This window comes from Stigmatopora nigra, chromosome 4 (genome assembly GCF_051989575.1).
Source record: "Stigmatopora nigra isolate UIUO_SnigA chromosome 4, RoL_Snig_1.1, whole genome shotgun sequence".
Lineage (NCBI taxonomy): Eukaryota > Metazoa > Chordata > Actinopteri > Syngnathiformes > Syngnathidae > Stigmatopora > Stigmatopora nigra.
Genome location: NC_135511.1, coordinates 3,475,955 through 3,499,485, shown reverse-complemented (window position 1 = coordinate 3,499,485; position 23,531 = coordinate 3,475,955). Strand labels below are relative to the sequence as shown.

Genomic DNA, 23,531 nt, shown 5'->3' with positions numbered 1-23,531 from the left:
AGTCAGGTGATTCATCACCTGATTCGTTAAAATGTCGGCACTGGATCGGTTGGAACAAAAACCAGGACCCACTGCGGCCCTATGTGGAACCGGTTTGAGACCACTGGGCTACAGCATCCCCTTGACTCTTATGAGGATAAGCAGTTCAGAAAATCAATGAATAAAATTGTGCTCAATTAATTTAATGTTAATGCCTGCAATGCTTGTGTTGTAGGCAACAAGAGATGCCACCTGTACTGCCAGTCCAAGGAAACTGGTGATGTAGTGTACATGAAGCAACTGGTACACGATGGGACGCGATGCTCCTACAAGGACGCCTACAGTGTCTGCATTCGCGGCGAGTGTGTGGTAAGACATTTCATTTGTAACTTGTTTGGAGACAAGCAGGAGGAGGAACAAAACTGTTCAATCTTTCAATTTCTTATTTGTTTTGGGGCTCCCCTTATATTATTATTATTTTTTCCCCATCCGCCAATTTGAGCGTTACCCTCTGTTGCAAGTTTGAAACAAAAATGTTCATGATGCAAAATCTCTTTGGCTTCACGCTCCAAGTGTTTGTGGTTGCAGCGAAAACATGATTTTTTTAATAACCTACTCTACCTAGTCTTTATCATGGGAAAACAATATTGCAGTGATGCCAAGCCCATCCAATGACTTACCACTCCTTGCCCACCCGTTTCCTAGTTTGTGTGGTCTATTAAAATTGTAGGGGAGTTGGGGATCAAGGATGTAACTCTCCACCCCCAAGGAACATGATGTGTGCCCTAAATGTCTATTTACAAAGTGTACTATGCGAAACCAGGAGGGGTGATGGACAGGGTCCCACCCAAAACAAGTGAGGTGTGGGGGGGGCGCCCCCAGAATCTCATTCCATCCTCATGCCAGCTCCGACACTCCAGCCAGCAAATGGTTTGGCTGGGGCAGGGCGAAAACACTCACTCCCGATCTCTGGAGCCAACCAAAGTGTTGCAAGGACATTTCGCCTTCCACATCACTCAAAATATCAAAGGAAGTGATACCAAATTCCACATTCAGTGGCCTGTAAAATGAATTAATTCATTGACTGCCATTGACATTGCTAGATATCAAATTCATTTCAACCAGTTGATCTGGCTGGTCATGTTTTTGTGTCATTGACTGACGCCAAATCCATTTTGACTGGGAGGGGACGAATATTTGCTCTTTCCCAGTCAAAATGGCTTAGATGTCTAGCGTCATCAGTTGCATCCAATCAGTAATGTAAATGATCAAAATGAGTAACCTATAAGGAGATAAATGGTAACATCAAAGTATCCTCAGATGCCTCCTTTTCAAGATCTTTAGCCTAAACTGTCTTTAGTAATTGGTCTTCAAAGGTTCAAGGCCCTGATTGAAATCTTGACTTAATGAGACTGAAGGTGACGCTTTCTAATCTCTCTCCACATTTTGGGGTTCATCAGAAAGTCGGTTGTGACAGAGTAATTGGCTCCAACAAATTGGAAGACAAGTGTGGAGTCTGCGGAGGCGACAACTCCCACTGCCGCACCGTCAAGGGAACCTTCACACGGACCCCCAAAAAAGCAGGTAAGAAAAACAAGGGTTGCTTTAAAAAAATGAATAAGCTACTTATAAAGTGAATAAGTTTTAATAATGATTATACAAGCCCAACGTGCCACCAACCATTTTGGAAATAAATAAAATAGCACAAGCTGTTACTATTGTTATCCTTTTTATTCTGTCAGTTTTAGTTATCTAAGAATGAAAAGGTTAAACCCTCCATGCGTGAAGTTTCATTTAAATATGTACATCCAAAGACACTAGGCCCTAGTCACTAGGGGAAAACACAAAAGTACACTAAAGTTAAGATAATGGTAATAATAATAATAATAATATGTATATATAGTGAAATTAGAATACAGCTAAAAAATGGAAAATCTAAAATAAAATAATAACAAAAAAAGAAACATTTGAGGAAAATACCGTAATTTAATTAAAAATACAAAGGTTAAAATAAAAAAAACTAAAGAAAATATTTTTGGCGAAAAACTAAATGAAACGATTTTCTAAGTTAATGTCTCCATTTTTTGTTTTTAAAATGTATTATTCATTTTAAATGTTTTTAAAGATATTTTTCTTTAGTTTTAATTAATTTTCTATCTATTTGTAAATCTTTGAAAATACTCTTTACTTTTAAGATTGTCACATTTTTAGCTTTGTACATTTTTATATTTCGTTTTTTTAGTTGTTATGTAACAAAGTATTCTGATAATAAATTTTGTACGATATTTACTAAACAAAAAATTCAAGTTTAACTGAATTTACTGTGAATTAACTTTTAATTGGTTTACCAAGCCAATGACACCTAATAGAATAAAAGTGAGACAATTGCCAAAATTGTTAGGATTACTAGCCTTATTAATACCAGGGGAAAAAAAAGTCCTGCGTTCCTTTTTTTCAAGCTCAATCCTATTTTGCTTTTTATTTGTTAGTTTAATTGAAGCGCCGTCTTTCTGTTTATCTCCCCTTCTCAGGCAGGCTTTGCGACATTGACGACTGAGGCCATGTTTCAAAAACTTGGCTGTAATTTATTATCGCTGACATTCATTTTCTCAAGTTAGAAACTGAAGCTTTTTCTTTTTATCTGTTACATACTCATAACACCTTCCACAATAGCAATAATGAATTCAGAGTAACTGACAGCCAGGAATCCAGCGCTATGCAATGAACAGGAGTGAAAAAACGAATTATAATCATCTACTCAAGCAAAGGCACTGTTCCTGTGACAAAATTTGAAACTAGTTCAAGTACTGGTGTCAAACTTTACTGGAATTAAACCAAGCATGTAGCAACTTTAAAGTTTACACAAAGTAAAGTTAAAGTGTCAGATAGACATTTAAAATAATCCTGAGGTTCTCAGATATTGATAGTGGCTAAAACATCCCGTGTTTTGTGTCTATGCAATGTAATGATTGTTGATCCTGTTCACAAAAATAACTTGTGGAGATTTAATAGCCTACATCAATCAGATTATGGTAGCACGCAAAAGGCATCTAAGGGATATTAGACACTATGTGCAACAATGACACATTGAAAGTGATTTCTCTCCTCCTAATTCAAATGGAGGCAATAATTACTAATTAAGAAACTTGATGTAAATCATAATATCCATGCTTATTAGCAACATTAAAGCACTTAAACAAATGATAGCAATTATGATAACTCAGTTAGTTGCAATTGCTTTTTGAATACAGTATTATATTAAATCGTCTGCCTTTGACAGCTCTAGACGTCCAATCCATTTGAATGAATGCAATGAATTGGATCTCCGGCGCAATCAATGGCACCCAATGAATTAATAAAGCCTTTTTTATGGCATTAAACAACTTTAGAGGTTCCTCTGTGATTGGGGTTGAATTATTTTTTTCTATTGTTTTTATTAGATTTCACCTTTATAACCCCACCTGGCAGCTGAGTCCAAATTTAGATATTAGACAATACTTTGTCACCTGTTGCAACCTCGCTAATAGTGTCCCACGGCTCCACATCCGTCTCACAAATTCTCCTCGCAGGCGTCATGGGGCCAAGTGATTCGCTATGCCACTGTGATCCGATAGGATCCGACCGGACGCCCTCAAACAGATTAACAGCTTTGTTTCATTCCAAAAGGGAAAACCAGAGGAGCCTTCACATTGCCCAAAGGAGCTCGAAATGTCTTTTTAAATGAGAGCGAGGAGTTTAGAAATGTCATGGGTGAGTCAAGGGAAGTTTGTAAGAGCGGTGGACATCCCTGCCAGACTTTGCTGCCCCACTAGTCTACTAATAAGTATGTTTTTGTGTGTTGTTGAGTGGGGGGTGGGGGGTTGATGCTTATGTTTGGTTTTCATTCACACCTGAAAGGGATACTTAAAAAAAAACAACTGAAGCTTCGTGACAAAATATGCTTGTGTGCCAAATTACACAGCCTCCTTGGCAGGGATAACACATCATTTTAATATAGCAAGTTGCCTCTTTCATATTCCTGAGTGTCCCATTATGAGTGAATGAAAACCTCTTTATAATAATGACGTCGTTCTTCACCTCTTCTTCTGGGGCTGCTTTGTAGAGCAAAGCATGCGAGATGTCCACCCCTGCAAATGTGCTATCCGCTCATCTTATCCGCCTTGTCTGTGTTTCTGTTTTGTTCTTTCTTTTCCCACCCACGCCAAAGGCTACCTTAAGATGTTTCTTATTCCTCCTGGAGCTAGACATGTGATCGTCCAAGAACACGAGGCCTCCCCTCAAATTCTTGGTAAGTGTGACGGCGCCATGCTAGCGAGTGGATAATGACCCATCCTCTTATCTACTTAACGAGCTGATTGGAAAATTATAAAATGGAAAATTCTTATACATCTTTCATGAAGGCCTTGTAAATTTAATGGATCTCGCTTTTATTTTAAATAAAATATGGGTTAACGAGGCAATTGGGACCTTTAAAAAATGCGAATGAAATCACAAAGGAAATTTACATCAACATTTTTATAGTGTCATTAATGGGATTTGTTTGCCTCCCGTGGAATCGATACTGTACCAATACCACGTTTTGATGAACAAAAAAAAAAATATATATATATATATATATATATATATATATATATATATATATATATATATACATATATATATATATATATATATATATATATATATATATATATATATATATATATATATATATATATATATATATATATATATATATATATATATATATATATATATATATATATTATAATTTATATTTTTCTTAATTTCAAAAAAAAAAATTACCCCCCTGTATATAGTACACCATATAGAATACGGGTAGAGAGAGTGAAATTCATGTTATAACAAAAAAAACTAAAATATGTTGTTTCAATGTAATATTTGTATTTTTTTTCTTTTTCCAAAAAAAATCCGCCAAGCTCTGAGTCCGCGGTAGCTGAACCGCGAAATAGCGAGGGAATACTGTATACAATTATACTTAATTTTTTTTTAGGTCATTGCTATCATGGCTTGTCAGACACCACTTCAACACATTTTAAATATATGATTAGAATAAATGTACAATTCATTTCAAGTGGGAGGGGTAGCTGCGAATGAACAAACTTCCACTTCAGATGGAATGGATGTCCGACTGATTAATCAACTTCAATTCAAGCATACATTTCCAGGCAAGTGTGTGTATATATATATATATATATATATATATATATATATATATATATATATATATATATATATATATATATATATATATATATATATATATATATATATATATATATATATATATATATATATATATATATATATATATATATATATATATATATATATATATATATATATATATATATATATATATATATATATATATATATATATATATATATATATATGGCGCATTACATTTAAAGCCGCGGTGTCAGAAACAAGTGCTATTTCTGTATTTGACACACGCAAAGGACGCACCGTTTTTAAAGACGGAGCCAGGCATGGCAAAACATACATCAGCTTAAGCATACGGACACACGCTAAAATCACGTTTTTAAAAAGGCAATTGAAGCAAAACTGAGTACGATTGTACTATGTTTAGCCATTTTACAATGTACTCACGTCATCACCACAAATCCATCAAAGTCCTAATGTTCGGTGTCCTAGCGTAACTAGCCCGGCGCTGCCAGCCGCGCTTTGTAAAGCTGTGTCGATGTCCAGGCCACAATCCATTCGCAAATATTAGCTACCTAGTAGCTAGCGTAACTAGCCCGGCGCTGCCTGCCATCAATCAAATTGTCTGTAGGTGTGAGCGTGTGCATGCATGGTTGCCAGTCTTGATGTGTCATGTGATTGGCCGGGCAACCTATTCAGGGTATACCACTGCTACTGCCTGCTGGGATAGACTCCAGTACCCCTGCAACTCTCGTGAGGATACGCAGCTCAAAAAAAAAGTTTCTTATCAGTTATTTGAACGAATAACCGTGTCTACAAACTTCAAATTTATAATGAATCAACGAGGCTGAGACATTGGTAAAAGCTGTAGTAAACACGCTTCCCGCAGCTAATGAATTCCTCTATGTAAATTTCAGATCAGGCTCTGATTTGATTGTCAGTAAGTCAAAACATCATTTTTATCTTGTTACTTTCTTTCAAACAGCATTGTGATGAAATGGCGTGTGGCCCCAGGGATTCACAATTGGTGCCTTATTTTTTTTTTACCCTGGGAAATAATCTTGATTAAAATCCAGGACTGACTGATTGTTTTCAATATCAGAAGGGATCTCACTGAATGTGAAGATAGATATTAGCGTTGCCTTGAGATGAGACGTTGACAGTCACTTTGCTTTTAGCATTATGTTTATCATGTCTAAGCTTGGAAAAATGCTAATTGATGTTATTTATTGAGTCAGCTACAGCTTTAATAATGTTGTCGGACTCCCGCTGCTCTCCACTAGAGCTTGAATTACAGGTCACAGTCACTTAAGTCTGTGCACTATGGACATACTAAATCAAGTTAACCAATGCATCTAATGGAACATTAATAATCCACATTTACATCAGATTCAATGGTGAAAAGAAATATGTTAGATTTTCATGCTGCATAAAAGTAAAAATGGCATGCTGTTTTCAAAATTGGACGTAGTTTTATCTCGAGCTTGTTAAGTTTTTCTTTCCACAGCATACCTAGCTATCATCACTACCTATGCTTGTCATTATGCTGCATAAACAGGCACACATTTTGAATTAAAGCCCGGTCTGTCTGTCTGCCGGGCTTTTAAAGCACTGGGGGCAACTGGGTATACTGTATTTTATTTGAAGGAAAACGGGACTCCTATACTTTTTAAACTTAACGTGATCAAAATAGGATCAGTTTTTGATTTCATAACCAAAGATTAGAGGAAAAGGTTATTCAATGATATGCGGATTTCTATGTACCATACAATAATACCTTAACATATGAGTGCCCAACATACGAGCAATTATAGATACTGGTAAAATACGGAACAAATATTTGCATTGAGATACGATACAAATTTTGAGATACGAGCATATGAGACAGCTAGGCGCGAGAGGCTGCTTATGATTTTAGCGCACTCTCCCTTGTAAAAAGATCTCTACGAGCACAGGGCGAAGCGTTGCATTTTTTCCATGTTTTTTTGCAAACAGGTGCAATGAAGGATAGTGCGAAGAAAAAGTGTATAATGACAATCGATATTAGGCACGAACTAATTAAAAAAACATGAGTAGTGAATGCGTGACGGAGCTGGCACGGCAATACAACAGTTTTTCAACAATATGTACCATCCTAAAGCAGAAAGACTCTATTAAGGATATCAAGCCTTGCAAACATTAACCATAATTTCCAATCTGCACAGTGACATTCATAACAAGATGGAGAGCCTTTTGATAAAAGATAAAGAGTTCGCGGGAGAACGCGTGACCCAGCTAATAGCGTGACCGAGTTGATAACATACGAAAAAGCCAGTGGAATTTCCATGAATTTAAGAGCAAAGCAAGCATCTGAAAAAGGGGAGCCTTCAACTCCACCAGAACCCTTCATTTAAGTTAAATTTATTTTTACGTGTGTTTTGTTACGAGCGCGTTGCCGTCCAACAAGTCTCTCTCAGTCTCTCTCTCTCTCTTTCTCTCACTCTCTCTCCCCTGCGCGCAGCCCGGGTTGTACTTAATAATGTCTCATTTTAGTATTAAACATCATAACCACTAGTTATTTGTTACTCTGTTTTTTGTATATTAATGTTCTGGGCACCTCCCTATGCCATTTAGTATTTTCTTCAATTGACGGAGATAGACGTCCAATCTATTTTGTCTCATTCTGAATATCCATTTGCTCATCTCAGTGAAAATAGATTGGATGTCCATCTCTGTCAATGGCAGTCATTGAGCTTACGGTTTGGGCACCTTCTCTGCACCATCTGATCATATTTCATGTAATGTAAATCCATCCTTTTTCCATCGCAATGTTGTGGATAGTTCCTCAGCAGGGTAGTTCCAAAACTCGTTAGAATAGTCTGGCCATCTGCATAATTGATTTGTAATCATTGATTGATTGAATAAAAACGTTGATTACAGCAATCAAGAACCAAGCAACGGGTCACTACATCCTCAATGGTAAAGGAGAGGAGGTAAAGTCCAGGAGTTTCATCGATTTGGGTGTGGAGTGGCACTACATGGTTGACGAAGATGTGGAGACAATACACACCGATGGACCTCTACACAACCCAGTAGTGGTTCTGGTAAGAAGGAATCTATTTATCAAATAGGGTCTCCACTTTGTTCAGGAAGTATTGATATCTCGCGTTTTTACTGATTCGTTCATGTGACATAAGTACCAACAGCAGCAGTTGACTTTGCCTGTTTCATTTCATAACATGTGTCATTAATATGTGCTAACAGCAGATTTCTCAATTAATTTTTCATTTAAAGACTTTTTATATCTTAAAGAGAACCTAAAATATACAAATTTCTGTGGTTGCAAGTACTTATGTTGACTGTTCAAGGTGCAAATGAGGCAACAAAGAAATCCTCTGATAGAATGAGCAATGTGGACACACATAATCAAACAAGAAGTCATTGGCAAGAGGGTTTCATTCAAACATGAAAAGGAATTAGAGAAGGAGCACTTGCGGTTTCACCTTCAATATAGATTAATTACAGATTACTTGATTAAAGGACAAAATAAGACTCTAGTTTGCAGAGCAGAGTATGAGCTCTATTTCAGAAAGTAATGTCTAAGACTGGATGTCTTAAACTCATTCCGTGCGGTAGAAAGTATTGGGTCATTCGTCTTCCGAACCACTTTTCCTGACAAGGGTCACGGGGGGTGCTCTAGCTTATCCCAGCATCCTACAGACACCAGTAGAGTGTCAACCGGAATCGGTGGCCAGGCAATCACAGGGCACTAGGACATGGACAACCATTCATGCTCACACTCATACTTAGGGGTAATTTAGAGCGTTCAACCAACCTATTATGCATTTTTGGAGGATGTGGGAGGAAACCGGTGAACCGTAAAAAAAAAAAAAAAAACACAAAAGCCCGCACAGGCCAACTCATCTCTAGGTATTAGACGATCATGTAGCGTTGAATCATCCTTCCGTGAATTAAAAAGAAATTATCACCCATCCAATTGAAATAGGAGAGATGGAAGCAAATGAATGCCAATGGCAGCAAATGAGTTAAAATTTGAATTCAAGCCATTGTCATCTTTATGACCTTTGACCCTTTCTCTTCGCATCATATCCCATATAGCCACCCGGCAAATCTGAATTAGTCCGCAGTGTTTGCGGGATTGTAGTCCAACCAACCAAGGGGACACCTTTTCACCAATATGGCATTTTATAAGTTTAATCAATTGATTGTAATCAGGTCCTGCTTTTTTTTAACAGAAACCGCTTTGCTTTAACTGTCTGAGACGGATCGATGGGAAACTATAGTGGCCTTCGAGGGCTGGTTTGGAGACACAAGGGCTGGTTTGGAGACTTCAGGGCGAATCCTTTATCAAGAAATTTTCTGACCTTTGTGACCTTATTAAGATTTATTAGCTCTTCAGTTTTATATTACAAAGAAGTCAAGAACGAACTAGGAGAATGAAAGAAATGAAATGACGCCTATCCCAATTTGCAGTTTTTTGAGGAGTTACCCTGTATTTTCAGTTGGAAATGGGAGATTTTAAGGTTCATGGTCACAGGGGTCAGAAATGTGAGTGTTTTTAAGATAAGTCAAGAAGAAACAAGAGTACCCAAGAGAGTAAATCTTGGCCTGAGCAGCCAATTCCATTTCGGTGACATTTGACCTCATTACACCAAATGAAATCTTGTCTTCCATTTCATATTACAAAGTGCAAATTGTGCCTTTTGTGAATAAATCTGTGGTTTCCTAACACTGATCCTCTTCATATCTTACAGATCATACCGAAAGACAATGACACGCGCTCCACTCTGATGTATAAGTACATCATCCACGAAGATTCGGTGCCTGTCAATAACAACAACGTCATCCAGGAAGACACGTATGAGTGGGCGCTCAAGAGCTGGTCTCCATGCTCGAAGCCTTGCGCCGGAGGTAAAGGATGCAGCTACAAGACAAAACATTAATTTCCACTTCAATCCGTGCTTACTGGATATTAAATCGTGAGTATTCTAACAAAACCTTGCATTATTTTTGAAATCGTTCTAGGATATCAGTACACCAAGTACGGTTGTCGAAAAAAGGGTGACACAAAGATGGTCCACAGAGGCTACTGTGACATCGGCAAGAAGCCCAAACCTATACGTCGCATGTGCAACCTGCAGGAATGCACGCAGCCCCAGTGAGTGGTGTCATTACTAAAATGTCAGTTACCCATAAAAGACCAGTCTTGAATGTTATAATACGACTAGTAGCAAATGTAGTGATCGTAATAGGACGATCTGCAGTGGCAATACTGGTCAGTTTAATTGTACAGTTGTCATTTACATTAAATATGTAATACATTTACAATATTCATTAAAAAAACAATTTTGATTTAAGAAGTACTATATATGGCGGCCCAGTGTACGAGTGGTTAGTGCACCGGACTCACAATTGTGGGGTCCAGGGTTCCATCCCGGGTTGGTAGCATTGTGTGAAGTTTGCATATTTTCCCAGTGTGCGGGTTTTCTCAGGGTACTCAACCACCATGGAAACCATATCATCATATTAGAATCGTCAACATCTAACAAGATTCTGATTACCGCATTCATTTATCGGTTTGGAATTAGGCTGTGTGTTACTATGAAAAATCACAGTATTATTGGGGAGGGCAGCTCAGCGGCAAAGTGGTTAGCGCGTCGGCCTCACAGAGGGGCACCTGGGTTCAAATCCAGGTCGGTCCACCTGTGTGGAGTTTGCATGTTCTCTCTGGGCCTGCGTGGGTTTTCTCTGGGTACTCAGGTTTCCTCCCACATTCCAAAACGACATGCATGGTAGGCTGATTGGAGACTCTGAATTGCCCCTAGGTATGAGTGTGGGCATGAATGGTTGTTTGTCTCCTTGTGTCCTGCGATTGGCTGGCCACCAATTCAGGGTGTCCCCCACCTCTGGCCCGAAGTCATCTGGGTTAGGCTACAGCACCCTCTGCGACCCTAGTGAGGAAAATGTGGTTCAGAAAATAAGATGAAAAGTTGGGGACACCTGGCCACTTGGCATGACCCATGACATGAGTCTTTTCTATCGTGTAAGGATCTCCAGACCTCCAAGCACTCAAAAATGCTCTCTAGGCCCACGCTTATTCAGAGAATTGATGTTAAATCTAACCACAATCTTTTTCCTCTATTTTGCACTCAGGTGGATTGCAGAAGAGTGGGAGCACTGCACACGAACGTGCGGCAGCTTGGGTTTCCAGACACGTACGGTGCGCTGTGTCCAGCTGCTACATGACGTTGCCAATCGCTCTGTGCACAGCAAATACTGCGGTGCTGACCGGCCTGAAACGCGCAGGCCCTGCAACCGCATAGCCTGCCCCTCACACTGGAGGACCGGAGCATGGTCTGAGGTAAGCTTTTCCATTGTTGTTTTATGGATATAATATCTGTGCATCTGTAGGTCTAGTCCCATCAATGGCAGTCAATTCATTAACAAGTTATTGACCCTGAAAGGGAAGTGACCCATGTAAGACCAAATTATCTAGCTATTCATGTGAGATTTCTCGATAATAATCAACTTCAATGTTTGCCTGATGGTGACGTACAGTGAGCAGATTCTTGTGCCAGGTTGGCAGAGTGAGAATTCCCCCGGGCGGCAATTGCCTCATCTCTAAAAGTTGCTGCCAATAACTTGTAATCTTGAAAGCTCCACATTGACAAGGACTAAGTAACTCTTTGAAACTTGTTCAAAGTTTTAAATGGGATTTTGATGAACGGGAAAAACAAAATATTTGCAAATATTGAAAGACTTCATCAAGGTATTTCATTTCTAGAAGGTCAGGGATGCTAAATTCATCTTTATCGCACAAGTATTTAAGTCAAAGGTCTCCAAACTATTCCACAAAGGGCCACAGTGACTACAGGATTTAGGACTAATTTAACTCAATGAGCATTGACGTCAGTTGTCGTCCAATCCATTTTGACTAAGAAGGCCTAAATGACCATTGATCATCTTTGTTTGTATATAAAAAAAAAAATCTGTAGTCCTTGAAAGATTGAGGATATATTTGGTGGATGTTGATTTTTTTTCTTTTTCTATATAAAATTAACTGGAAATAATTGAATAAATAAATAAATAAATAAATGGGCGTGCAGACAGACAGGTCCAGGTCGGTCCACTTGCGTGGAGTTTGCATGTTCTCCCAGGGCCTGCGTGGGTTTCCTGCAGGTACTTCGGTTTCCTCCCACGTTCCAAAAAACATGCGTGGTAGGCAGATTGGACTCTCTAAATTGCCCCTTGGTATGGGTGTAAGTGTGCATGTTTGCATCTCCTTGTGTCCTGGCCACCGATTCAGGGTGTCGCCCACCTCTGGCCTGGAGAGAGCTGGGATTGGCTCCAGCATCCCCCGCGACCCTGATGAGGATAAAGCGGTTGATGAGGGACATGAGACAGACAGACAGATACAGATAGATAGGTAGATAAATTAATTAATAAATACGAGATTGATTGTAGGTTTCCTTTCCCCATGATTTCTGAAAAATAAATGACTAAATTGAGTTTTACATTTATTTTCCTTTGGTAAATATCCAGGGCTACCTCGTGATTTAGAGGTTAATTCGCCTAACTTTGGTGCAGGCAGGCGCAGCCTCGCTTCCTGCTGGTGGTGATATGATTGATCGTTTGTCTCTCTCTGCCCTATGACTGATATGACCACTTTAGGGTGTTGTCTGCCTATCGCCTGAAGACAGCTGGGATAGGCTCCAGCAATCCCCGTAACCCTTTGAAGGATGGGCCGAATGGAAGATGAATGAATGGTGAATATAAAATCAAAATAAAGAGAACACCCCCTTTTTTATAAAATTGAAATATGAATCAAGGTTCCTTTCGAAAGTGATGCAATTATCCCAGCCAATTATGGGCACCAGCCAGGGTACACTGAATCAGTAGCCAGGCAAACACAGGGCACAAGGAGACAGACAACCATTCACACTCACACCAAACCAGCGTACCCTGCATGTTTTTGGGATGTGGGAGGAAACCGGAGTACCCGAAGAAAACCCACACAAGTCTGGAGAGAACATGTAAACTCCATACAGTGAATCACGACCTAGGATCAAACCCAAAACCCCAGAACTGTGAGGCCAATGCGCTAACCAATCATCCGCCGCGCCGTCAGATTTGACCAGTAATTTACTTTTTTTTGTTTTATTCAAATTCTACTCTTCCATGCAGTGCTCAGTGACATGCGGCGAGGGCACAGAAAGACGATTGGTCTCCTGCCGAATCGGAGACCAGTGCGGCGGGGACAAGCCAGACAACGTTCGTGTATGTCGGCAGGGGCCCTGCCACGGTGAGAATCTTCAGTTGTCAAAGCTTTCAAATTTGGAAGTTTTTTTTTTTTTTGGTGAGACTGCGCGCGTGTGTAGTGTTTAATTTTTTTTAATTGACATATTTATAAATATAAAAGTTCTTATAAAATATATAAAATGGGTGATATAAAAACATGATCTTTTTGACAAACATCGGAAATGATAATGGGGAATAAAGTATTCATAGTATCTTAAACCTTATAATATTCCATTTGAAAAAGAGCCTAAGGTTCTCCTTTTTTTAATTCTTTCCTTTAAATATTGTCTACCTGTCTGAAAGCATTCTTTTAAATCTGCTAATGAGATTCCCCACAGCTACAACATCTTACCCACAATAACGTGCAATGCATCCTGAAAATTACTAAAATTTCTAATACAGTGGTACTTCCACTTACAAACTAAATTGGTCTTAAAATGAATTACAAGCATGCAAAAAACTAACAGTAGGCAACAGAGAGAGAGAGCACATAAACATATGAACGCACATCTACATAATACAATTGCCTTTGACAACTTTTAATAATGTTTCCATAATGTTACGGACAGACGTAGTCAACATGGACAATCGCACGACTCGTAAACACTTTCTGAATGTGCTTTTTCCTACGAAGACAAAACATTTGTGAAATGTTTCCAGTATTTCTTTGACTTTTGCTGTTGGAATGCTTGCTCTTTCTCCTGTTAGACCATCTTGTTATATTCCTCCATTTAATGTGTTCCATTAACTCTAGTTTATTCAGTTCCTCCGTTGAGGGTTCATTTTTGTGCCCCTCAACCAACTTGTCAATGTCCTCTTAGCTGACCACTTCTTTTCATTTGCACTGGTAAATTTCTTGGAAGACATCATGATAAAACCAAAAGAAGCTGATTCATCCACAATTGGAAAAACTTAACAAAAAACATCGTCAGAACTCCGTGATAACGAATGGCGGTCAAAAGTACGTAAGAGAATTTGGAAACAGGGAAATTGATTGTTGTGAGACAGACAATGAGAGCCCAGTAGAGTGTAGTGATATTGTAAAGTAAGAATCAATGCATCCGCAAAACTTTCAAGATAAAATAACCGATATGGGAAATATATTGACGTTTGGGGGATTTCGTAATTTGGATCTTGTTTTCGTATCTTGAGACACAATTTGCATATAAACAGCTTTTGTAAACTAACAATTTCGGACCTAGAGACATTCGTTGTCAATATATACATTCATTCCTTTTCTGTACTGCTTATCCTCACAAGGGTCGCAGGGGAATGCTGGAGCCTATTGCAGCTGAATTCAGGCACCAGGCAGGCGTTAACCTGAATTCGGGGGCCAGCCAATCGCATGCACAAGGAGACAGAAAACCACACGCAGACACATAAACATAATTAGTATGTAATATATCTTAGGTGTCAGGGGTGCCCAATATTCAGTGCCGTGAAAAATATATTTATCATACAAACGCAGGTTTCAAACCATCAAATAAAATTTTGTCTAATACAGAGACAACCCAAGGAACCCGAGAAAATGGAATTCATAAATGATTTCATTTTCCAAGGCAGAAAAAATACAAACTTGTCTGGCCCTCTGTGAAAAAGTAGTGTTCCCTCACTTATCGCGGTTAATGGGGACCGGGACCACGCGCAATAAGTGCATTTCTGAGAAGTAGGGATTCCCCTTAAAAATGCTTAATTTGAATTTAATTCCAAATTTTGATTTTTTATTTATTTTTTATTTTTTTACCCACCTGTATACAGTACACCATATAGAATACGGGTAGAGAGAGTGAAATTCATGTTATAACAAAAAAACTGTAAAATATGTTGTTTCAATGTAATATTTGTATTTTTTTCCCCAAAAAAACCTGTGAACCTCTGAGTCCGCGATAGCTGAACCGCGAAGTAGCGGGGGAACACTGTAATTGCTCTCATTTGTTAAAACACTAAACATCTGTGGCTACTCACAATGATGGAAAAGCTGAGTTCAATTTCATAGGCCACATCCACACCTTATCTCCACAACGTGTTGAATCAAGAGAATAGTTAAACAGAATGTGTCAGATAAAGTGAAGTAGGCTATAAGATCAGAGCATCATGCCACAATCCAGAGAAAGGTGAAAAAAAGTGATCGACATCTATCAGTCTGGAAAAGGTCACAAAGCCATTTCCTAAGCTTTGGGGCTCCAGCGAACCACTGTCAGAGCCATTATCCACAAAGGAGTGAACTGGAAACAGCGGCAAACCTTCCCCGGAGTGGTTGGCCAGCTAAAATTAGTTCAAGAGTATGACGATAACTCATCCAGGAGGTCACAAAAGAACCCAGAAAATAATGGATAGAACTGCAGGCCTTGCTGGCCTCAGTCAAGGTCAATGTTCGCGACTCTACTATAAGAATAACACTGGCCAAAGCTGGCATCCATGGTAGAGTTCCAAGCAAAAATGCCAAAAAACATTTCGATGATCTTCCACACTTTTGGAAGAACATTGTGTGGACTCATGAGTCAAAAGTTGAACTTATTGGAAGGAGTGGGTTACATCTGGCGAAAAAATGGCAAAGCATTTCATCAAAAAAACACCTACATACCAACAGTGAATGATGGCGGTGGCAGTGTAATGGTCTGGGGATGCTTTTCTGCCTCAGGACCAGGATGACTTGCTGTAATTGATGGAAGAATGAATTCCGCTGTCTACCAGCGAATTTTGAAGGAGAATGTCCGGCGGTCAGTTTGTGCTCGCAAGACAATTATCCAAAGCACACCAGCAAGTCCACTTCAGAATAGGTAAAAAAAACATAAATGTTTTGCAGTGGCCATGTCAAAGTCCGGATTTAAATATCCTATTGAAATTCTGTGGTGTAATCAGAAATAGGCTGTTCATGCTATAAAAATTCTGCACAGAAGAGTGGGCCAAAATTCCTCCAAAGCGATGTAAAAGACTCATAACAAATTATCGTTTGAACGCTTGTTTTTAGTTATTGCTGCCAAAGGTGGGACAACCCGTGATTAGGTTCCGGGAGCAATTACTTTTTCACAGAGGGCCAGACAAGTATGTTATTTTGTTTCTGCCTTAGTAAATAAAATCATCATTTAGAAACTGCATATGCAAAACACAGGGCCTGCATGGGTTTTCTCCAGGTACTCCGGTTTCCTCCCACATTCCAAAGACATGCATGATAGGCTGATTGGACACTCTAAATTGGCAGTATTGGGCGGCAATAAATGTACCAGACTTGCTTAAAAATAGCAGTTTTTACTTTAATCACAATCTAACTTTGTCAAATGACAATTTACATGACTAAAACTTAGCAACCACATTCACCACCTTCCCACTGGTCAATCAACTTTCTTCTTCTTAATGTTTTTATGAATGGACTAAACTGCTGCCATTGTAAGCAATAATCAATCACTTCTAGCACTCCCAATCCAAATGGATTGGTCGTCTATCCCGACAGTAGTGTCGACCCGTTGCCATTTAGACTACAGTTGTCGACTTCTTGAGTTGTACTCTGACCACAATAAAATCGAACAACAAAGTATTGCAGGCTGGATGAAGTCCAACAGTACTTTAACTTGTAATGAATAAATACTGTAAGTGTAGTAGGGAGGCCATGATGGTGTCCATGGAACCTTGCTACATTTACAAGCAAACCCTTGAATATATTTCAGTCACTGCCAACATTTAATAAGAAACTAACCCATGCTGGTGTCCATGGAAACTTGCTACATTTATTCGTGGACCCTTGTGTCTAACTCACTCACAGACGACATTTAACAAGGAATTAATCTATAGATTTAGTATTTTCTTTGACACTTTTTCCCTGCGATCGGCTGGGCACCATTCATAGTCTCTGGCCCAGAGTCTGCTGAGATAGGCTCCAGCACCCCCTGTGACCATAATGAGGATAAAGCGGTTCAGAAAATGAGATGAGGCTCATCAAAGGTTGTACCACAACCACCTTGCAGCATGTATGAGTTATCAACAACCCAGTCATGTCTGGGCAGTAATTAAAATCAGTTTCTTTCGACAGGACAATTACAGCTCTACAGTAGCTAATGTATGCCTTTTCATGAATAGTTGAAGACACAATTGTAAAAAAAAATACACAATTTTGTTAGATAACCTTACTGGAAATGTTTCATTTCTTTGGTGAATTCTTGTGTTCCATTAGTACTACTGTCAGTACCTATACGGCTCTCTAATGATATTTTTGCTAATACAAAATTACTATGTTTTAAGAAAAAGCAAGCTGATGCTGCAAAAGATTTAGTTCCCAACATTTGATCATTTGCAATGAGTAACTTGCATGATGATGCCTTGATATTTATAAAATAGTCATTTAAAAACAAGATAGCAATGTAAGAATTTTAATGTCAATACACTTTGATGGGAACATCGCTCCTATAATCATGGCTGCCTTGAGTACATTTTGATAGAGGTTCATGACAGGTTTTTGCCTGGAAATGATTTTATCACGAGTAGACCGAGCAGTGAGTGATTCACTGCCACCCTCCTATTTCAAATGGTTTGGATGTCTAGCACTGTCAAGGGCAGCCACTGAGATAAAGCAGTGTCTGAACAAGTGATGATAGAAAATACTTTTGTTCAAGTGGGTATGCAGTCATTTGTATCAAATACAGCAGCTAGTGTATATGAGAACAAGCCATGATAGAAAATACTTTGGTTCAAGTGACTATGCAGTCATCTAGTATGAAATCCCACAGCTGGTGTATATGAGAATTGGTCTCTGGAGCCCAAAAGAAATTGTATTGGTGCAACACGACTTGAAATATCGGTGGAAACACACTCAACAGGTTGGCATTTTTGTGTTGATTACTCTGAAAACGCTGACTGGGAAAGAGCTCATGTGATTTCAAAACTGAGTAACAATCTTCAAATGTACCTCTCTAAAATGACAAGATATTTGCCCACCATCTTAATCTGTTGTTTCGATGAACAAGTGATCATTACTCTCCGCTGAACTCTCGCTCTTTGATGTGCTTTGACTTGTAGATGAGCCCTGCCACGGAGACAAATCTATCTTCTGCCAAATGGAAGTTCTGGCTCGATACTGCTCCATCCCTGGATATCACAAACTTTGCTGCGAGTCGTGCAGCAAAAGGATTGGTGGTGGGGCTGTTTTTTCAGAGCCCGAAGACCGCCTACGCTTCGGTTCTGCCTCTCAGCTGCTGGAGACACTAATGGCTAACGTCACACGCACCGGGAAACGACAAAACGGCAGTAAACCACAACAAAACAGCGGTAAACAGACACAAAACGCTGGGAAAGAACAGCAAAATGGGGGTAAACAGAAGTCAAACGGTGCTAAACAGCAAAAAAATGGACGATCAAGACCGTTAGTCACGGCCTCTCCACCAAAGAAAGCTAAGGTTACATCAGCAACCAGAAGAAACCCGAGAAATGTCAGCAGGTATCCTGCCACGTATTTGGAAATGGAGAGATGAGTGGCGCTTTTTTTCAACTCTTTGGCTGCCATTGATGGTGATAGACGTCCAATCCATTTGAAGTGGAAGGGCTAGCAATGAATGAACGCCACTCTCTAAGTTCAAATGGATTTCATGTCTACGATTGAGAAACTCATTTCCAATGCAGAAGATTATAAAGAGCCACACGCGTCACTGGAGCCACAACTTTATACCGCTATCCTCGTCAGTGGCGGCGAAAGAGTTAACAGGAGTACGTAGACAAAGCAGTTTGATCTTTCTGGGCCATCTCAAGCCAAACGACCAAAAAAAAATAATCATCATCAAAGACAGAAAAAAAGAGGTGCTGGTTCACTTTGTAGTTAGTTACTGCGCTGTCATACAAAGGAAGTCAGGGCATCCGTTTCAAAACAAGTGCAATTCAGGATCGAAACAGGTTGTCCCTTAAAAATACCAAGCAAAAATGTGCTTTTTCATGAACGTAAAAATGTTTTTGCATGAATATTAAAGATGGATTTTGAGAAGTAAAACCATTTAGTTGTTAAAATTGAAGTATTCTTTAAAACAGGAAACACAAGGTGATCCCCTACAAACTAAAGTAGTTTTCATAATTATCAAAAGCTAATTGAACTCTTGATTTTAAAAATAAGAGACATTGTGATACGTTTTTATAGTTCTAAAAGGCTATTTAAAATAAACATCAGCATTGTTCTTAAACATCAAAGATAAGCTAGTGTATCAAGGTGGATTTTGTTTTCGAAGTCAGAATATGTGATGTTTAATGAAAAGTGCGGAAAGTGTTTTGTGAACATCAAAGACGAGTAAATTGGACTCTCTAAATGTGCTTGCTTCCATAAACGATTAAAAAATGTGTTGCTTGTGCGTTTTTTCATAAAACATCAAAGACCAAACAAAACCAACGTGTTTTGACTACCAATTAACATTCACAATTCGTTTAACAAAAAAAAGAGGCAAGTTAGTCGACACGACACGCTTCTTTTTAATTCAATTGTAGAAAATGATGTCTGTTTTCAATTATAGAAATAAATAATTATTTATAAAAGATCATTTGGAAGTTCACATGCAAACATAGAAGACCAAACAAAACCACCATATCTAAAATAGCAAATAACATTTACATTTCTTAACATGAAGGACAATTGCACCAACTTAACAATGATGTTAGAAAACTCTTTTTGTAAACATCAGACAAGTTTGGCATCATCTAATTGCAAGGTTTCATGTTTAAATAAAAGTCTACGATCATACATATTACATACAAAAAGTTAAATGTCTTTTGCGTGCTCTGAGACAATGCGGCAGTGACAGAATTTCAAAAACTTGTTTTAGTTAAATTTCATGGAAATGCAGCTAGACATACATTATGCACAATTTTATTGTTTCAAGGATTTAAGTTGCCTTTTATTTCATGAGTTCTGTTTAATGGTGCTAACTTCCCTACAACACAATCATCTGGAATTATGTGACAATAATCATTATTTTTTCTGACACCGTCTCAGTGTTAAACTCACAAACTTTTGCTGACATCAATGTTATAACCTTCAATGCAGCAGCCGTAACTTTTTAAGGTCACTACCACATAGGGCTCAGTAATATTTTGCTGAGTTTATTTCAGGACCAATGCAGTCATGTCTACAGAGGGATGTATGATGCAGATGGACGGACATGACACTAATTCCATGGCTGTTATTGACAGCGATAGACATCTGTTCTGATTGGGTGTCTATTCCAGACAATGAGCATTTTCAACCCACAGAAAAGCACCGTTACTTTGTCAAATTACCTCCAACAACACTGAACATCATCAACCTTCCTACTATTCAATTAGCTGTAAGCTTTTTATAAATTTACTTATTAGCTGCCATTTACATTATTTACATTTAGTCGCCCGGTCCATATGGATTGACATTTTTTGTGTAACATTGAGAATGCAATATTATTGCTACAAAGAACTAACAAAAACATGTCAAACTCATCTTTGAATTATATTGTTGATACAAATAAATAAATCTCATCGCATTTTCTGAACCACTTTATCCTCATTTGGGTGGCGGGCGGTGCTGGAGCCAATCCCAGCGGTATATGGGCCAGAGGCGGGGGACACGCTGGAATGTGGGAAGAAACCAGAGTACCCAGAGGAAACCCACACAAGCCCAGGGAGAACATGCAAACTCCACACAGGTGGACCGACCTGGGTTCAAATCCTGGTTGGTCCACCTGTGTGGAGTTTGCATGTTCTCTCTGCGTGGGTTTTCTCCTAGTACTCTGGTTTCCTCCCCCACTTTCCAAAGACATGCATGGTAGACTGTTTGGACATTCTTAATTTCCCCTAGGTATGAGTGTGAATGGTTGTTTGTCTCATTGTGCCCTGCAATTGGCTAGCCACCAATTCAGGGTGTCCCCCACCTCCAGCCTTCAGCTTGGATAGGCTTCAGCACCCCGCACGACCCTAGTGAGGATAAAACGGTCCAGAAATGAGATGATAGTCATTGGCAAAACATAATTGCTTTAAAAATGACCTAATTTTAGATTGTGAACAGTACATTTGTCAAATTACCATCCGAGACACTAATACTAAGGTCCCTCATCAGCAAGAACCTTCTTACTTCCAAAACAACATTCATTTGAATGATAATGTGCAATGTAGAATCCCACTCAAATGGATGGGATTTATAGCATTGTCACTTGCATTAAAAGATGAGCATTCACTGCTCGTGGTCCCAGTTTAAACAAATTGGATGTCATTTATTGTCGATGTCAAATTTAACACAATATGAAAAGTGGAAGGTTAACCGTTCCAATATGTCGCCACGTAGGCATGTCTAACGCTGTCAACGACATAATCATTCACTACTAGTCCTCTCAGCTAAGAGATTGGACATCTATCACTCATTTGTCCATTATTTTGCCTTACTGACTTCCAACATTTCAGCCTATGGCGAAGCGTCGCTAACTGCGAAATGATTTTTTCGACATCTCACAATGACGGATTTCCTCACAACCACCATGCATCTGACTGCAATAAACACACAACACAATGCACAACAATGTATAGTACGTGTATATAGTTAGCATTGAGTGCAGACCTATTTATTGAAGGGGCGGTGCTGTTCATGCAGTTTTTTCCCAAATGAATACAATCTGCTAGGATAGAAATGACATTGTTTTTTGCAAACAATTAGATGTAAATATACATGCTCAAATTTGAGATGTTTGTCAGCAGGCTGTCTTTTCACAGCTAATTTGTTTTTTGTAACAACCGACCTAGTCAGCTCTTTATGCTAACCGCTAGTTTAGTTAGCAGCGACAAAACCCCTGAGCCTCCTTCCAGTACTGTATCAATACAACCTGTGCATTGTCATGTCTCCATTGTGCTTGTCTTGTGTATTCTGTGTAGATTCAAGTGTACACTACTACTGATGCTGTTTGTTGGACTGGGGAGCACATAGCAATAAAGGATAGAATCAACAAGTCTGTTTTTGATGTTTTTTGCAAATAATGAATAAGCACTAATGATAAAAAATGTGGCTGTCAACCGATTCAGGGTGTGCCCCGCCTTTGTCAGTAGTTGGCCGGGAGAGGCTCCAACACCCATTTGTGACCCTTGTGAAGATAAGCGGCATGGATAAGGAATGAATAGTGCAGTGAGATCACATTCACGGTTCGCCACTGATTAAAGATACATATGATATACATACAGGGGGCAAATAAGTATTTAGTCAACCACCAAAAATTATCCTACTTGAAAAGATTAGAGAGGCCTGTAATTGACAACATGGGTAAACCGCAACCATGAGAGACAGAATGTGGAAAATAACCGTGAAATTCACATGTATTGATTTTTAAAGAATGTATTTGCAAATCCTGATGGAAAATAAGTATTTGGTCAATACTGAAAGTTCATCTCAATACTTTGTTATGTACCCTTTGTTGGCAATAATGGAAGCAAAACGTTTTCTGTAACTTCACAAGCTTTTCACACACTTGCTGGTATTTTTTCCCATTCCCCCATACAGATCTCCTTTAGAGCAGTGATGTTTTGGGACTGTCGTTGGGCAACACGGACTTTCAACTCCCTCCACAGATTTTCTATGGGGTTGAGATGTGTAGACTGGCGAGGCTACTCCAGGACCTTGAAATGCTTTTTACAATGCTTTGGCAATGTGTTTGGGATCATTGTCAAGCTGAAATCATCCTTTAATGTCCTTACAGATGGATGGAGATTTTCACTCAATATATCTCCATACATGGCCCCATTCATTCTTTCCTTTACATAGATCAGTCGTGCTGGTCATTTCGAAGAAAAACAGCCCCAATCATGATGTTTCCATCCCCATGCTTCACAGTTTGTATGGTGTTCTTAGGATACAATTCAGTATTCTTTCTCCTCCAAACACGAGAACCTGCGTTTCTGGATGTGTACTGGCTTCAGCACAGGGACACGTCTGGCAGAGCAGGATTTGAGTCCCTGGCGCCTCATTGTGTTACTGATAGTAGCCTTTGTTACTGTGGTCCCAGCTCTATGTAGGTCATTCACTAGGTCACCCCGTGTGGTTCTGGGATTTTTCTCACCATTCTTGTTATCATTTTGACACCACGAGGTGA

General features: G+C 39.0%; 1 protein-coding gene across 1 annotated transcript in view; it reads left to right on the top strand.

Moving 5' to 3' along the window:
• The window catches only part of adamts3 (ADAM metallopeptidase with thrombospondin type 1 motif, 3), a 110,411-nt gene extending 88,037 nt beyond the window's left edge, over nt 1-22,374 (top strand). Inside the window, exons 14-22 of the mRNA XM_077715577.1 lie at nt 215-348; nt 1,440-1,563; nt 4,187-4,267; nt 8,086-8,249; nt 9,921-10,077; nt 10,192-10,324; nt 11,320-11,527; nt 13,351-13,468; nt 18,475-22,374. Coding sequence (XP_077571703.1) covers nt 215-348; nt 1,440-1,563; nt 4,187-4,267; nt 8,086-8,249; nt 9,921-10,077; nt 10,192-10,324; nt 11,320-11,527; nt 13,351-13,468; nt 18,475-18,926 — 1,571 coding nt within the window. The 3' untranslated portion in view covers nt 18,927-22,374. The remainder of the gene's footprint in view (nt 1-214; nt 349-1,439; nt 1,564-4,186; nt 4,268-8,085; nt 8,250-9,920; nt 10,078-10,191; nt 10,325-11,319; nt 11,528-13,350; nt 13,469-18,474) is intronic.
• The last annotated feature ends 1,157 nt before the right edge of the window (nt 22,375-23,531 follow it).